The sequence below is a fragment of the Pseudorca crassidens genome, chromosome 12 (assembly GCF_039906515.1).
Source record: "Pseudorca crassidens isolate mPseCra1 chromosome 12, mPseCra1.hap1, whole genome shotgun sequence".
In the NCBI taxonomy this organism is placed as follows: Eukaryota; Metazoa; Chordata; class Mammalia; order Artiodactyla; family Delphinidae; genus Pseudorca; species Pseudorca crassidens.
In genome coordinates, this window is record NC_090307.1 from 45,566,663 (window position 1) to 45,584,357 (window position 17,695).

Below are 17,695 nucleotides of genomic sequence, written 5' to 3' on the forward strand. Positions count from 1 at the left end.
CCTATTATTAAAACTTGTAGAGACAAGGCCTCTCCTGGCATGTACAGTGCTTTTGTGCAAAGAGGAAAAGTATTTCCCCAGAGAGGAGACAAAGCAGGAAAAAGTGCCGACTCTGGGCGTACCAGTTGGGCAAATTGCCCCTTCCTGCAGGCTGGTACGTGTCTCCTGGCAGCATGAAGCTCTTGGCAAACAGCGTGCTGGAGTTGAGCGCTCATGCACCCTCCTGGGGTATTCCTTCAGGGGCACAACCATAAGGGGAGGCTCTTTGTTTTATTTTATTTTTTAATTTTTTGGCCATGCTGCGAGGCATGCAAGATCTTAGTTCCCCAACCAGGGATCGAACCTGCGCCCCCTGCAGAGGAAGTGCAGAGTCTTAACCGCTGGACTGCCAGGGAAGTCCAGGGGAGGCTCTTTGTAGAGGGACTAATATTGTTATTTGTCGATGGATGGATTCATGCACTGATCTCTCTTCTAAATTAACCTCCTAAAGCCACTGTGCACCAGGGGAAGGGTGGCCGATATCGAAGACACAAACTTACTTGGAAGCTTGGGGTTACCTCACGATCAACTATGGCTGTTATGTTAATTTCTCCAGTGTATTTGTCAACAATGAAGATTCCCAAAGGGGGCTGATCCACTCCTATTCCAGAAATGTGGTAGGTAATATTCTGGGTTGCTTTGAAGTCTGAAGTAATCTGTAGCCCAAAATACCGAAAATGTTAAGGTGATCATCACTCAGGCCTATTCCTTCCCCTCCTCTCCTCCATACTCTCAAGTCAGCTATTCATTTTATTCACACTTTCTTGACACTGTGCTGTTTCCTTTTTTGCCTTGATAGATAGTAGGAGTGTGAAATAAACTCAAATTTTTGCTTCTGTTGACCACTATGGACCAATGTGTCGTTAATCATTCTGGCTTTAGAATATTTGCCCAGATTGTGGTCACCATGGTGATGTTAAAAGGTTGAGAGAAAGTCAAGGACACTTAATATTGACAAGGCTACTTCTGGATGCTCCCTTCCTTCGCAGGTAACATTAAAAAAACAAAAAAGACATTTATTTTAGTTTAAAAAGGAGGAGCTGGAGAAAAAAAGGGAAAGGGATTATATAGTAAGTGTTAATATTAGAATGCATTGCTTTTGTTATTATTTTTTAAACTTTTTAATAGGGAAAACTTCAAATATATTATAAAGTTAGAAGAATATAATGAGCCTGATATATCTCATCACCCAGCTTCAACAATTCTGAATACATGGCCAATCCAATGTTGACTGTCAACCATCTTTAATTATCTTATTGCTGTGTATTGGTATGGTATGATTTCAAATCCACTTAAAAATAAAAATCTAAGAATACAGTTGTTTTGTTCTAAGAGTGAAGTTGCTTATGTTGAGAAAGCTGTGTCAGGATGTTGTCATGGACATCCGTGGCTGTCAATAAACACTCAGTAGCTCAGCTGTTGGAGAGCAATGTTGGGGGCTTATTGATACGAACATGTGGAGCAGCCATAATGGCTGGGGGACATTTAAGCTTTAAATATCAAGAGATTATGAGGACCTCTTGAGAGTGTTCAGTCTGGGCAAGGCAACTCTTTGCTGACCTAAATAGCTCTCTTGAAGACCTTGGGGCATTATTAGCTCCTGCCTGGGCAAGGCAGCTCTTTGCCTGGCAGTGGTGAAAACCACGATCTTGCTTGCCAGTACCACCGCCTCTGTTCCCTAGTAACGTGCTCTAGTGATAAGGGACTTGTGTTTTTGCACTGGACATCAGCTTGTGGTTGACTAAACTGGCTCTCCCAAGAACCAACTTGTAGAAAAGTACAGCTCAACTACATTTGTACTCTATTCCTTTAACCTCTCCCTTGCCTGGAACAATAGTGTGATTAATCTACTTGTGGTTAGGAGTACGGTATTTATTGGTTTATTGAGAGACATTATCTTATATGTTATTGGCTTGTGAAATTATTATAACTCCTGCAGTGAACCCGTGTTAAATAAATTACTGATAAAAATCTTATTCTCTGAGCATAATTTGCTGCCCCAAACAAAGCACTTTCTATATAATTTTTCTATTTGTTTGCTAGAATCTGAATCCAAAAAGGTGTATCCATTGAAATTGATTGAAATGTCTCTTAATTATGTTTTATTACTCTAGAAGCTATAGCTCCTTCATCTTTCTCTCTTTTAAATTGTTATTACTATTATTACTGTGTTTTTTGTTTTGTTGAAGATACCAGGTTATTTGTTCTGTGGGCTCTTCAGTCTGCATTTTGCTAATTGGAATTGCCATATTATTTTAATTTACATCTAGTACATTTATTCTGAAAACGTTACTTCTGCTCATAAGACTTACTGTGGCAATTGGATTTCTTTTTGAGTTGTCTTCTTCTTCTCTGCAGGGTCTTGCAAATTTCACCCATTCACGTTTGTATCTCCTTTTGCCTTGTACCGCTGTCTCATATTCTCCATGTTGTCCTTTTGTCTTATGTAAAAAGGGATTCCATTTTATTATGCACATTGTTGGAAATTTTTGCTTTGAGTATTAATTATAGACACCTAGGTTGAGGAGCCTCCTATGTTTCAAGATCTCTCAGACTGTTAAATATCTAATTTTCTCTCCCTCACACTGTCAAGCAAAGAAGAAACATTAAATAACTAGAATAGCTACAGAGCTGTATGATTTTTTAATATTAGCATTTAATTATATTTTATATTTTCTATATATATTCCACAACGTCTAACTATTCTGTGCATAAAAGACAGGTTTAATGAAAACCTGTTAATTTATTTAAGATAAGAAGAATGCATGAGATAAGTTACAATAATGACACGTATTCTTGCTAGTATTTAAATATTATTAGGTTAGCAATTAGAATTTTAATTATATTTTCACAATTAAATTATTAAATAATTTAAAACATTAAATATTTATTTTTCCTGAGTACAATTTTAATTTTTTAACCTAACTGTTACTTTAATTACAAAAAACTTTTTCATACTTTACCTCTATTCTCAATTCTCCATGAACCAAAAGGACCACCTGTAGACATTTAAATAAAGTCAAATTAAATGTGAATTCTTCAAATAAGTAATTATATAAGATAATAATCCTGGTTTTTACATTCTGCTGTTCATATTGTAGTTTGTTTCTATTTCAAAAGAAGTAGATTTGGAGATGCAGTATTCAAAGGGCAAAATCCTTCCAAAAAAAAGAAAATACTCTTCGTATAAACAAGTTCTTTCAGTTCTTTAATCTGACTACAGCATTTCAATGATACACAGGAGAATCTATTGGACTTTTCAAAATTCTAACAGTTGTTGCAGCAACCCGACATTTCTTACCTGGTTGCTCTATAAACACTTCCCGGGAGCTATGGAAGCTATTGCTTTGGGAAACAATGATGAGCATCATTGTGATAAGCTTCAGAAAGTGCCATAGGAGATTATTAAAAGCCATGACCTACGCTACTGACTTGTACAAAGGCAGTGCTGTATTAGTTAGTTGCAATTGCAAGGTAAGGCATATAGTCATATAAGAGTGGAGAGAGTGGAAAGGAACTAGTCTAATTTAGAGAATGAAACGTAAAAGATCGGGATATGCTATTCCAACCACTAGTGTTGTTTTCTGTGGGACATGGATCTGCGCATCTCTGCCTTACTAGTTCAATTTAAATTTGAGCTTAATATTCATACTGATCTGAAAAAAACTAAAAATAAAGGTAAAATGAAGCCAGGTGGGCCAGGGTCTTCACTTTCTCAAGGGCGTACAGGACCTTCATCTGTGTCATTTTCCCCCTGGAATGCATTCTTCTTTCCCTTCACACACTTAAATATTACTCATCCTTTAAGATGATTTCAAGTTCCAACAGTCTCCATGAAACTGTCCTTACTGATGTCTCCTTTTCTCAGTTTGTACAACACATATTCTATAACATGCAGTTTCGCTCGTAATGGTTTACCATGATTTATTATTTCTTATGGCTTTATGTGCATTGTGATATCAAGCCAAGAGAATTGCAAACTTCCCAAATCATTGCTTCTGTATTATTTTTCTTCTTGCAATTCGTACAATACCTGTCCCTCAGCAGATGTTTTGTGACTCACGGATTACCTAATCTGAAGAGAATCTGTTAGGGAAAAGATTGTGAAAAATAAATCAGAAGAAAAAAATGACTATTTTTTTGTGCCAGTTGCTATTCATAGAGCTTTATGTTTACTCTCTCACTTAGTATGGCAGTCGTCTGAAGGAGATTCTATTATTGTAATCCTTATTTCATGGATGAAGAAATGGAGACATGAGAGAATGAGTACTTTGCCCCAACTAACAGCCCCAGGAGAGCCAGGATTTGAACCCCTGCAACCTGACTCTAAAGCGTGCACATCACCACTACACTAGATTCTAACCAAAGTCAGTGTAAATAAATAGAAAAAAAACTAGTCATAGAAAGAAAGTTATATGATAGTCAGTTTAGATTTCTTCCTGGCAAAGGCTGCAGTTATTCCTGAAACAATGTAGATTTATTACATTGTTTATTTTGGAAGGTTATAATAAAGAGGCAGGTCCCAGTCTGAACCAAAGGAATAATCATACCAGACATAGAATGCCAGGACCCTTCCATTCTAAAAATTTCAGTAAAATCTTTATTTCAAAGGGTGTTTTTTAAAATTGTCATGAAAAAGAACCATTACTTGTGGTTCTAACAGGTCTCAAAATGATTTTACAGCTTTGCTGCTCTTTATTAAACAATATCATGAGTTACTTGGGAGAAAAGACCAGAGCAATGTAGTCATTGTACTACTTTCTCAGTTCATAAGAACAACTCAGCCACACGTGAGAGGAGGGATGGACCAGGCACAATCTCTTTTACAGGAAAACCAGAAAGAGTCATCCAGAAAATATGAATCATGTTTGTACTAGCCCCACGGAGAATGATTCTTCTAGTAGACATTAAGACATGATTTCTGTTTTCCTGGGAAGCAAAGGAAGGACAAACCCTGAACTATGGAAAATGAGCATTGCAGACAGGTGTTTCTTACTTGTTCAATCATTTCAATGAATCAGAGCCCTTAGAGAAGTCACTCAGCCAGACCTTTACTGTTTCCCATCCTCTCTTTTAAAGTCAGGCCAACAAGAATGTTCTCCAATTTTAGGGAATATAGTGAAAATGGGATTATTTTTGTATTTCTAGGAATATGGGGCACTTCTGAATAATGCAGTGTTCTTTATATGTGTATTGAGACATATAATCATAGGCTTACATTATTTCAAATAGTGTTTTAAAGAATCTTTCCTGGGCTTCCCTGGTGGCGCAGTGGTTGAGAGTCCGCCTGCCGATGCAGAATACACGAGTTCGTACCCCGGTCTGGGAAGATCCCACATGCCGCGGAGCGGCTAGGCCCGTGAGCCATGGCTGCAGAGCCTGCGCGTCCGGAGCCTGTGCTCCAACGGGAGAGGCCACAACAGTAGGAGGCCCGCGTACCACAAAAAAAACACACACAAGAATCTTTCCTATTTTAGTTAATTAATACTTATATGTGGCTACTTAGATGTTTTAGTTACTTTGTTCATATAAGTATTTTGAATATGTAATAAATATTTCAATAGCTTCTTGACAATGTAAATCAACTGAGTTTTCTTTTTTTGTGGCCTAGAGTCTAGGAAATACCAATGTGGAGAAAACACTCCATATCTTGAGAATTTCTTTACTTTTCTTTCTTCCCTTTGTTTCCTGGTTATTTTTATAATTTTTTTTTGTTGTTGTTTGTTTTGTTTTGTTTTGTTTTTGCGGTACGTGGGCCTCTCACTGTTGTGGCCTCTCCCGTTGCGGAGCACATGCTCCGGACGCACAGGCTCAGCGTCCATGGCTCATGGGCCCAGCCGCTCCGCGGCATGTGGGATCTTCCCGGACCGGGGCACGAACCCGTGTCCCCTGCATCGGCAGGCAGACTCTCAACCACTGCACCACCAGGGAAGCCCTATTTTTATAATTTTGACTACATGGTTTTTAAAGCATTGATATGGTCTAAATACCTTGGCATACGTAAGAATTAGAAATATTTTATTAAAAGCAAATGAGATTATTAGGTTAAAAAGCATATGACATAAAGTGATTTGATATTCACATGCCCTATTTGCTAATTAAAATGTATGTAGTTATATCATTAAGATTCCTATTGAGTATGGTAGGTCCACAATAAATATATTTTGAGGATATGGGTGACTGGATTTTTAAATATCATATATAATAACAATTGCTTTTTACTGAGTTGGCCAAGGTTTTGTTTAGAGTAATCTGATACTTTAGTGTGGGGAAGGACAGACTATTAGACTGTGCATTGGATCCACGGAGCTAGTCCTAGCCAGGCTAGGGCATGGCCACTCTTCTCAGAATGGGATAAGAGTGGATCACACCCACTCCCCTCTGGGAAATTTATAGAATGAATTGGGTAATTCAAAGAAATCATTACAAATTTTAAACTTGATTTTTTAAAATTATTAATTATTTTTGGAAAAATTCATGAAATATATATACATAGGTTGGTGATATTATTTTTATAATTGGTTAAGTACAAAGATTATTTATGTGTCAGATCATAGAGGTCATTCAATACATGTTGGAATAAATTTCATATGTACAATTCAGAAGAAATGAGTGATTTATATTTTATGATACCTCATAGCTTTATATATAGAGAGACTTTTTAAAATAAAAATTTAAAAACCTGGAAGTATTTTAATAAGCTTTGTATTAATCAAGGCAAATTCTTTAATTGAAAAAAATGATACATGTTTAATTACTTAAAAATTAATTTAGGACAGTTCAATTTTTAATAACTGATGTTTAGAGTAAGCTCAATTTAGAAAGTTAAGCCTTGTGTCATGATAGAGGTGAAAACAAATACCCATGGCTGTTTTCAAGAGCTCATTTTAAATACTGTGTAGGATGCAGTCAAATGTAGCAATAGAAAATTGGACACTGGATCCTGAATCCCTGAATTAAAATCCCAGTCTCACCAGGTACCAGCTGAATAACTTGGGAACATTACTTAATTTTTCAGTTTCCTCATCTGTAAAATAGAAATAATAATTCTACTTTATAGGTTTGTTGTGAGGATTAAATGAATTAACACGTCTAAAGCGTATAGATGATCCCTAGCCTACAGTAACTGCTTAATAAGTGTTAATTACTTTTGTCCAGACTTTTAAAAAAAGGTGTAAAAGAGCCACTGTGATATTAAGTGACCTTTTATTATTATTATTCATGTCAAGGCACGTAAGGACTTTCTCTTTCTTGAGCATCAGAAAAAGATAAGAGGGCTTCCCTGGTGGCGCAGTGGTTGAGAGTCGGCCTGCCGATGCAGGGGACACGGGTTCGTGCCCTGGTGCGGGAAGATCCCACATGCCGCGGAGCGGCTGGGCCCGTGAGCCATGGCCGCTGAGCCTGCGCGTCCGGAGCCTGTGCTCCACAAATGGGAGAGGCCACAATAGTGAGAGGCCCGCGTACCGCAAAAAAAAAAAAAAAAAAAGAAAAAAAGATAAGAACCAGAGCTCCACCATACAATTGAGTAGGTTGCTCCTTGCACAGCCCCAGGGGGCACTGTTCACATTGTAGTTTATGTGAATGCACTTCCTGGCATTGTGCAGTGTAGAGCCTGGCCAACTGTGCAGTGGCCATGCAAGAAAAATGTGCATGTTATACAAATTCAATTATTCATAGTATAATTAGGGATAGTAGCCAATTGCCTATGTAATTCTTGTGGTGAACTTTCCAAAGCAAGCCCTCGCCTTAGGCTATCAGAATGACTCTTTTTTTTTTTTTTTTTTTTTTGCGGTACGCGGGCCTCTCACTGCTGTGGCCTCTCCCGCTGCGGAGCACAGGCTCCAGACGCGCAGGCCCAGAGGCCATGGCTCACGGGCCTAGCCGCTCCGCGGCATGTGGGATCTTCCCGGACCGGGGCATGAACCCGTGTACCCCGCATCGGCAGACGGACTCTCAACCACTGCGCCACCAGGGAAGCTCCAGAATGACTCTTAACAGGAAAGGAAGAGACAAAGGCTAAGAAGTTTATGAGAAACGTCATGGACATTGAGTGTTCTAAGTGAAAACCGGTTTCGGGTATTAAGCAAGTGGGAGCGGTAATAGGTGGAAGTAATGACATCTTTCCTAAGTTTTGCTCAAGTCAGGCAGAGCTGGCTGGAATTTCTTGGCAAGGTTATTCTGATTTTAGAATCTTAACTTTCGGAAGGGCTCAGGAGGAAATTAATTTTCATATATTTATTAGTACTGGAAATTGGATTGCTTCATCAATCAAGATTCATCTTTATTACTAAAATATTACAAATAATAGGAATTAGAGTCTTACAAAGCACTTTATGTTTTCCAGAGCACTTTCCTGTGCACATTGCTCCTTTATTCTTACTGTGGTCATTCTCATTAGTCAGGGGGATATGATTATTCTTATTTGACAGCTAAGGAAGCAAGGCCTGGAATGAGTCAGTGGTACAGGCATAGAATGGAGTCTGTGACTTAGCTTTCATATATTACCTCTCTAGGCAACACTTGTATGGTCATAGGTTGGTGTCATTAACTCAAAACCTCCAAACAGGTCTTCCAACTTTCAGACCCCACCCTTTAATAACAAAAGATTTGCTTTCCCACTCCACAGTGCTTTTAAAAACATTGTTTTTTCCCATCACCAAGCTATTTCAAAACTCTGGGTGGCTCCCCACTTCTAAAAGGGTTTCATTACCCTTCACAGAATGCACTTTTCAGTCTGACCCTCATCTGCCTTTTTAACTTCATGTCCAGATTCTCCAATGCAGACTATCATTCCAGCCAAATCAGTGTGTCCATTTCCTCTAGGCAAGTGCCGTAATTGCGCCTGCCTTTGCATGTGCTGGGCTGACAACCGAAGATATCTCCCTGTGACCCATCTATACTTATCAAAAAGCAGCTCAAATCTCACCTGGTCCATGGAGCCTGGTTTGCCTACCTCACCTCTGACTGACACTGCCTTCCACTAATAGCATTAAGAGTAGACCAGCACCATCCAGTTGAAATATAATAACCACAAATGTGAGCTGCATATATAATTTTAAATTTTCTATTATTCATATTAAAAAGGTTAAAAAGGTGAAATTAATTTTATTAATATATTTTAAACTAATATGTCCAAAATATTGCCATTTCAATATGTAATCAACATAAAAATTATTAATGATAAATTTTACATTTTTTTTTCATACTGAATCTTCAAAACATGGTGTATGCTTTATACTTAACAGCACATTTCAATACAGATCAACCACATTTCAAGTGGTTGATAGCCACATGTGGCTACTGGTTACCATATTGGAAAGAGCAGGTCCAGACCTCTCAGTTTAACAATTATGTATGAAGTTATATTGTTGTTTAAATAGCTTGTGTGTTTGTGTATGTGTGCCTGTAAAATTTTCCTGAGGGGAGCAAAATGTTCTAACCCCTCATAGCTTCTTCCATGACTAGCATTATAGAGGCACCGTGAGGGGAAGTTATAGTTGAGAGAGACCTCATTCAATCATTCATTTATCCATTCTTCAGACAATTGTGCATCCACTGTAAGACAGATATTATGGTGGGCATTGGGGATAAAAAGAAGAATAAAACAGCCCTCAGTATAAGGATCTTACAGTCACTCCAGAACCAGAATGGTAACTGAGAGTGGTACATGTCAAAGCAGGGAAAGAAGCTCCTCTAAGCATGTGGCCGTCACACTCTGTGACAACACTATTCTGACATTCCCTTCCACATATCCCCTAGCTTCCCAGGTTGGTCATTGGCTTGGACAGATGGGTTATGAGGCTACCTGCAGTTCATTTAGTTCAGAAAGGACCATCTGGAAAAGTGGGGAAGTCATTACAATTGTCACATTTCTTTTTACAATGTTCCTGGGTCAATTAAATTCATTAGATTACCAAAACAATTAGTTATCCTGTCATAATAGAAACAGACTCAAACAGAAGGGTGTGATACCAATTTTTCTGCTTGACCATTGCCATGAGAAGGAAGGCTGGGAAACTGGCTCACAGGCAGTCTATTCTAATTTTAAACATATTTAATTTTTAGAATGTTCTTACTTGAGAACTATCTCCCTATAACTTCTTGAAGTTCAATTATCTCAATTTTTTTAGATGAGGAAATGAGGGAAACTGATGTGTAGGCCAACCCAATTTATTATGGATAAAACGAGGAATCAGTATTAGGAATTTAAAAAATATTCATTAGGGTATATTTCACTATTTTGATATCTTTGTGTAACTGATAATATTGTGACAAGTTTTCTTCTTTACTAAAACAACACATTTAAGGAAAAAATTAGTCTGTAACATCCAGGCTAGTGCTTTGCTCTCCAGATTCCACTTCTCTTTTATGTAATATTATATAAAACTTTCCCAATCCACAAAAGTATTACTCTTCTGAAGAACTGGCTTATAAGATATTCTGTCTTCTTTTGTACCCAAAGGTTGGATGTCTTTTGCACATAAAGGCTAAACATAAAACGCTGTTTTCTTAATAACCCTCCCAACTTCTCTAGAGTCAAACATTGCTTTGATTCTAATTCCATGGTCTTTGACTACTTAAAAACATGTCAGGTATCAAGACCAGGCATGTACAATTCTTAGCCATATTCTTAAGAGATATAAAACCTTGGAAAATAGAGCTCGTTCTCTTTTATGTGTTTTAGTTTGTGTATTAGAATAAAAGCATGAATAAAAAGACGAATAAAAGCATTACTTTGAAGAAGGTGAAGGTGTTGTGGAAAATAGACTTGAGACCAGGATTATTTAATTCTTTAGTTAATTATTTACCTAAAGAAATGCTAAATGGCAACTTTCAAATTCATTTCTATCATCTGCCTTATTTTCTTATGTGAAAATACAACATTAAAAAAAGCAACAAAAGGGGGAAATTGGTAATCTTTACAGTTTCATTTTAAAATGTTTATTTCCACTGAACTCTTTTTAGAATTTATAATAGGGATTCAGCAGTCAAATATAGCATTCTCTAACAAGGAAGGAAACAGGGAAAGTGTGCAATTATTAGAAAAAAATAGGACTTACCATTAAAATGGCCAGAGCCCCTGTGGTTCTGAAAAGGAGCCAAGCCATTGTCTCTGATTTCCTTGGTGAACAAATCCAAGGGAGCTGCTGCTTTAGTCCTTCCAACCGCCTGCATGCGATGTCTAAGGAAAGCCCTCTCAGCGTCTCTGCTGTCTTCAGGACAGCAAGAGTCTTCAGGAGTCTGCAGATAGCCTGTTATGCAGGTCCTCCCCACCCTAAACCAGAAACGCTTGCATCACTCTTGCTCCCAGGTAAAAACTTAGACACACCTCAATTCCTGAAGCAATGAAATCCTCTGTTGGAAGCTGAAAGAAAAGTTCACAGGCTTCACAGGCTGGTTTTTACAGTTTTAATAGGAAGGTACCAGATGATAAACTAATCATGGTGTGGAAGTGAAAAAGTTAACCTTGACTACACTGAAAAAGGATCTAGTTGGCTGCTTCTCATGGTGCCAATTAAAACCGAAAAATAAAACAAAGCCTACAAAATTCCCCCAAATCTAACTTGTGGAAGAGCATTTATTTTTAGCCTGAGTGTATGTGAGTAGATTTAAAGTTAAGCAAAATATATTTTAGGTGTTAAGCAATAATATGGCTTTCAATTTTATTGAAAGAAACTACAAATCTGAAGAAGAAAACCGTCACATCAAGCAGTTATTAATACAAGTTTTGAATGAAAACAATTGGAAATAAAATTGGACTAAACGCATATGGTGCCTTGGATATTTGAAATATATAAGCTGTGCATTGCAAAATCAGATCCCTGATAATACTCAGATGACATCTTTCTATTGTGTTTCTTTTCATTTATAAGTTTTTAAAAAATTAATTTGCCTAGTGAAGTAGGTCAACTCTGTGCACTTTTAATTACATTTCCTCTAGAGCAGATACCCTGCTCACTGCTGTTTACTTGTGCACTTCTAAACTCCTGGACTCCAACTCAAGTTATGGGATGGGGAAAAGCTACTAAAGCACCTTTTTAGTTTGCTTATAACACTAGAGTTAAGAGCACTCTTAACATTCCAGAATATTTTTTTAAATGTTTGGTAGAAAAACAATGTTATAAGTATCTGTGCATCAGGTTTTGGAAGCTTTTTAGTACCAGGGAAACCATTTAATCAGAATATTTTAGACAGAAAGGATTTTATAGTCTAGGAGTTGGAAAAAAACACCTTATAGGTAAAAATCTTGTGGAATTTTTTTATCTTTTTAAAAATTGTGGTAAAATATACATAACAAAATTTACTATTTTAACTATTTTTAAGTTTCAGCTGAGTGGCATTAAGTATATTCACTAGTCTGTGACTGGACTAGTTAACAAAAGTAAGGGGATAGAAGCTGGGATGAGCTTTATTGAACTTAGTGATTTGTATAATGCAGAATTCGGCAATTGAAGTGTTGGTTGCTTCTGAATTTAGTATCTGAATTTGTTTAACATTGGTGAGAGTTTTGGGTTTATATGTATGTATACTGGGGCTTTTTTCTTATAGCATAATGAAAAATACATACATATGGTCAAAGACTAGAATGAACCACCTTAATATACTAGAACTTATTTTTTGAATGAAGTGATTATGGATGTATTTTATTTCTTCATTATGGTTGTATGTATTTTCTTAATTTTGGTAATGAGAATGTATTAGTTTTATAATTTAAAAAGAAACTTCTTTGAAAATAATGTGAGTACAGAAAGCTTTTATGAATAACATTCTAAACTTTGGGGCAGGGAAAAAGAGAAAAACATAATGAACTTTCAATTCCTTCCTTTTTCCATAATTTAATATCTTGCAATTTCTTCAAAGCATTATTGTGCTAAAGACAAAAGAAATTTAAAAAGTGATAGCAGTGAATTATGATATTCCTAGGAATACCCATAAGTTGCATTTTGGACTAAATTCTAGATATGACTCATTTTTTTTTTCTGATTTACCTTTCCTAAAGCTTCAGTTCTTTGGCAATTATATAAATATTTATTTATTTATTTATTTATTTATTTGAATGCACTGGGTCTTAGTTGTGGCACGTGGGATCTTTGTTGCTGCATGCACGCTCTTAGTTGCGGCATGAGGAATCTAGTTCCCTGACCAGGGATCAAACTTGAGCCCCCTGTATTGGGAGCGTGGAGTATTAACCACTGGACCACCGGGGAAGTCCCTTCTTTGACAATTTTAATTAATTAGACTTTAAAATGTTGATTATCACTTCACTCTTTCCTCACCTGAACACAGGTTAAGGACTTAACTGGTATTTCATTTTTGTATTTTGAAATAACCATCTAAGGATTCTTGGTTAGGTGGTGTAAATAGGGTATGGGCACCCTTAGAGGAGAGTAATGTACCAGACTTGGCCTGATTCAGGCTGGCTCCATTTACTCTTCCCTGTTAAGGAGGGTTTCAGAAAGCAAGGACGGATCCCATTGTGCATTCTGTAGGCAGACAGGACTCCCCTAATCTTCCTTCTATGTGCTCTTGACAGTGTTTTAAGCCAACACTGCTTTTTCTTTGCAGGATTGGGAACCTCAGTAAGGTAATGAAGCATCCTTGTGTTGGGGCCACATTTACATGGTGATAAGAAGGTGGCCTGGAGGTTACTCCTGCTGGGGAGTGCATTGCATTGTGTCTTCTGGACTAAGCAGTGTTCTCACTTGCTATTTTTGTTTATGTTTATGTTTGTGAAAAGGAAAGAAGGGAGGATTTTCCAATAGTTTTTGTTGAGTGGTTGTGTTATTACTGTCCAGATAATGGCTTTGGAAACATAAGCCCAACTTGAAACTGGCTTTTACTCAAGAAGCTGAAATAAAAATGAGGATCATAACAATAATAATCATAATCGTTAAAAAGGAGCTTCATTGTATGTGTGTATTGTGCTTCGTTTGATGCATCATATTAAAAATGTAAGAATTGGACAATAGATACAATACATCGTAGGTGTAAGAAGAGACCATTCTTCAATCTGCTGGAAATTGAACCATGGCATAAGAAGTGAAACAATAAAAATGAGTGTTTATTTAAGAGGCAGTGGCTTCAGAGGTTTCCATGATGTTTCTAATGCTCATTATCTACAGCAGTTCTATTATTCACCAAGTAGAGGATGTTAATAAGACTGCTTTCACTGGCAGGCCTTCACTGGTTTTTGTTTGTTTTGACTGGAAACATGTATATACTATATCTTATATGTCAGACATCACTACTTCTTGATATTTAATTGTTCTTGAATGTCCACAACTTCATTAATTAAGGTATGAGTTCCACAAATCATGCATTAACAAAATGATACATACATCCTGAAATGGCCTGCCAATGTAGTGATACATCACTTTTTGTTATTTGAGATAATGGAAATCATACACTTCTTTCATTAGGATCATCACTTGAAGGCATCCAGAAATGTCAGAGAATGCAATAATTGTGCATTTGCAGAGAACAGTCTGCAACTTTAAAAATCAGTGAAAATAGAGCTATTGATCTAATTTTCTATTAGAGAGTATGCAGCATGGTCACCATGGTTCTGTAATTCCTGGAATTCTTTCTTTCAAAAGATTTGTGCAATTTTTTTTTATCATATATTGATTCAAGCCCAAATTTCAGAAGGGTAAATATGGGTGAATGCACATTTAAAAATTTTTTACTTATGCCATGGATTAGGGTCAACATCTTTTGGCTTTGTTTAGTCTGATTAGGCAATTGCTTATTTGTGGGAATATTTTTATAAGGTAATAAAGAGTGTGAATGGAGGAATTTTCCAAATGAGCCTCATGTTCACTTCAACAATGTGTTTCTTTAGGAAATTTTTCTTTGGTTCTTGTGGTTGGTTGGAGATAAACTTGACCAGATGGAATCTACTTACAAAATCTATTTTGAATCCATCTAGTTCCCTCCTTCTCTGGGCATCCACACTCACCAGATTCCTGGCATCTCTTAGGCAGCCTAGGCAATGGGCCTAGGACTGAGCTCCTGTTCCGTTCTCACCTCTCACCCAATCCTCCTCTCACTCAGCAACCTGACTGCTATTTTTGAAAGAATCGTGGCTTCCAATGTACTTGGAACAGAATCAAAACTGCCTGTTGTGGCTTCCAGGGAACTGCCTGGTCCATTCCCTGTGTTCCTCTCCAGCCACTTCACACACTCCTTCCTTCTCACATGCACCTTCTTTTGTTCTTCAAAAACCACCGGCTCTTTCCTGCCTCAGGTCTTCACTCGGTTTCTCTCCTGCCTGGTTGGCTGCTTCTCATTCATCAGTTGGTAGCTTATGAGACCTTCTCAGAGGGGTCCTTTCTTCCTACTCGCTAACGTGGGCACTGTTGTCCCCATTATTTTATCTGTCATCCCCATTTGCTGCCTGTATAGGGCTTAGTACCATGTGTCCGTTGTTATTTCTTAGTTGGAGTGCTTATATTGCCTTTCTCCACTTGACTGTGCCCTCTATCCGGGAGGTATCATGTCTATTTCATTTAGTAGCTTATTCCCAGCAATTTGCACGGTGAATAAATGAATATATCTTTAAAAATTTTGTGCAAGTATATCTGCTGGATCAAAGGGCACATGTAGTACAGTTTTTAATAGGTCGTCATCCCAGAAGGCTATACCAGTTTACATTCCCACTGATAGTGTACGAAATTGTCCTTCCTCCCTCCCCTCCCCCAGGCATAATGTTTATTATAGGTAATTCTTTTCTGCTTCTTATATGAGAAAATAGTACTTATATAAAAATATATTTTAGTTCTACTAAGAGATTTAAATGTTCATTTAAATGCTAATAATTTATCAGATTATAATAAATGGAAATAAAGTTAAGATTCTGAGCATAGCAATCTAAGAAACTGGACCCAGAACTAAGTAAATTCTGGATCTTGGTTAGATCCAAAAGACCTAGCATCCCTCCTGGATCTAACCTCATCCTGGCCTTTTCACCATCTCAGGTGATATAATAATAAGATTTGAGAGAGAGGAACCAAGATGGCAGAGTAGAAGGACGTGCTCTCACTCCCTCTTGCAAGAACACCAGAATCACAACTGCCTGCTGGACAATCATCGACAGGAAGACACTGGAACTCACCAAAAAAGACCCAACATCCAAAGACAAAGGAGAAGCCAAAATGAGACAGTAGGAGGGGCGCAATCACAGTAAAATCAAATCCCATAAGTGCTGGGTGGCTGACTCACAGACTGGAGAACACTTATATCACAGAAGTCCACCCACTGGAGTGAAGGTTCTGAGTCCCAGGTCAGGCTTCCCAACCTGGGGGTCTGGCAACGGGAGGAGGAATTCCTAGAGAATCAGACTTTGAAGCCCAGTGGGAATTGATTGCAGGACTTTGAAAGGACTGGGGGAAACAGAGACTCCACTCGTGGAGGGCACACACATAAAGTACTGTGTGCATTGGGACCCAGGGAAAGGAGCAGTTACCTCAGGGGAGACTGAACCAGATCTACCTGCTAGTGTTGGAGGGTCTCCTGCAGAGGTGGGGTGTGGCTGTGGCTCACCATGGGGATAAGGACACTGGCAGCAGAAGTTCTGGGAATTACTCCTTGGCATGAGCCCTCCCAGAGCCTGTCATTAGACCCACCAAAGAGCCCAGGTAGGCACCAGTGTTGGGTTGCCTCAGGCCAAACAACCAACAGGGAGGGAACCCAGCCCCACCCATCAACAGTCACGTGCATTAAAGTTATACTGAGCTCTGCCCACCAGAGCAACAGTCAGCTCTACCCATCACCAGTCCCTCCCATCAGGAAACTTCCACAAGCCTCTTAGATAGACTCATGCACCAGAGAGCAGACAGCAGAAGCAAGAAGAACTACAATCCTGCAGCCTGTGGAACAAAAACCACATTCACAGAAAGATAGACAAGATGAAAAGGCAGAGGGCTATGTACCAGATGAAGGAACAAGATAAAACCCCAGAAGAACAACTAAGTGAAGTGGAGACAGGCAACCTTCCAAAAAAAAATTCAGAATAATGATAGTGAAGATGATCCAGGATCTTGGAAAAAGAATGGAGAGAAAGATTGAGAAGATGCAAGAAATGTTTAACAAAACCTAGAAGAATTAAAGAACAAACAAACAGAGATGAACAATACAATAACTGAAATGAAAAGTACACTACAAGGGATCAATAGCAGAATAACTGAGGGAGAAGAACGGATAAGTGACCTGGAAGACAGAATGGTGGAATTCACTGCTGCACAACAGAATAAAAAAAAAAAGAATGAAAAGAAATGAAGACAGCCTAAGAGACCTCTGGCACAACATTAAACACAACAACATTTGCATTATAGGGGTCCCAGAAGGAGAAGAGAGAGAGAAAGGATCAGAGAAAATATTTAAGAGATTATAGTTGAAGACTTCCCTAACATGTGAAAGGAAATAGCCACCCAAGTCCAGGAAGTGCAGTGAATTCCATACAGGATAAACCCAAGGAGAAACACGCCGAGACACATAATAATCAAATTGGCAAAAATTAAAGACAAAGAAAAATTATTAAAAGCAACAAGGAAAAAATGACAAATAACATAAAAGGGAACTCCCATAAGGTTAACAGCTGATTTCTCAGCATAAACTCTACAAGCCAGAAGGGAGTGGCATGATATACTTAAAGTGA

The 17,695-nt window shown here is 37.9% G+C and overlaps 1 protein-coding gene and 1 long non-coding RNA gene across 2 annotated transcripts in view; one reads left to right on the forward strand and one right to left on the reverse strand.

Moving 5' to 3' along the window:
• DSG3 (desmoglein 3) overlaps positions 1-11,227 on the reverse strand; it is a 31,078-nt gene extending 19,851 nt beyond the window's left edge. The window contains exons 1-4 of the mRNA XM_067699403.1: positions 11,100-11,227; positions 3,003-3,038; positions 2,352-2,480; positions 540-695 (exon numbers count right to left, since the gene is read on the reverse strand). Of these exons, the coding sequence (XP_067555504.1) occupies positions 540-695; positions 2,352-2,480; positions 3,003-3,038; positions 11,100-11,147 (369 nt within the window). The 5' untranslated portion in view covers positions 11,148-11,227. The remainder of the gene's footprint in view (positions 1-539; positions 696-2,351; positions 2,481-3,002; positions 3,039-11,099) is intronic.
• Positions 1-17,695, forward strand: part of LOC137203377 (uncharacterized) — a 173,024-nt gene that overhangs the window by 35,679 nt on the left and 119,650 nt on the right. The window lies entirely within an intron of this gene.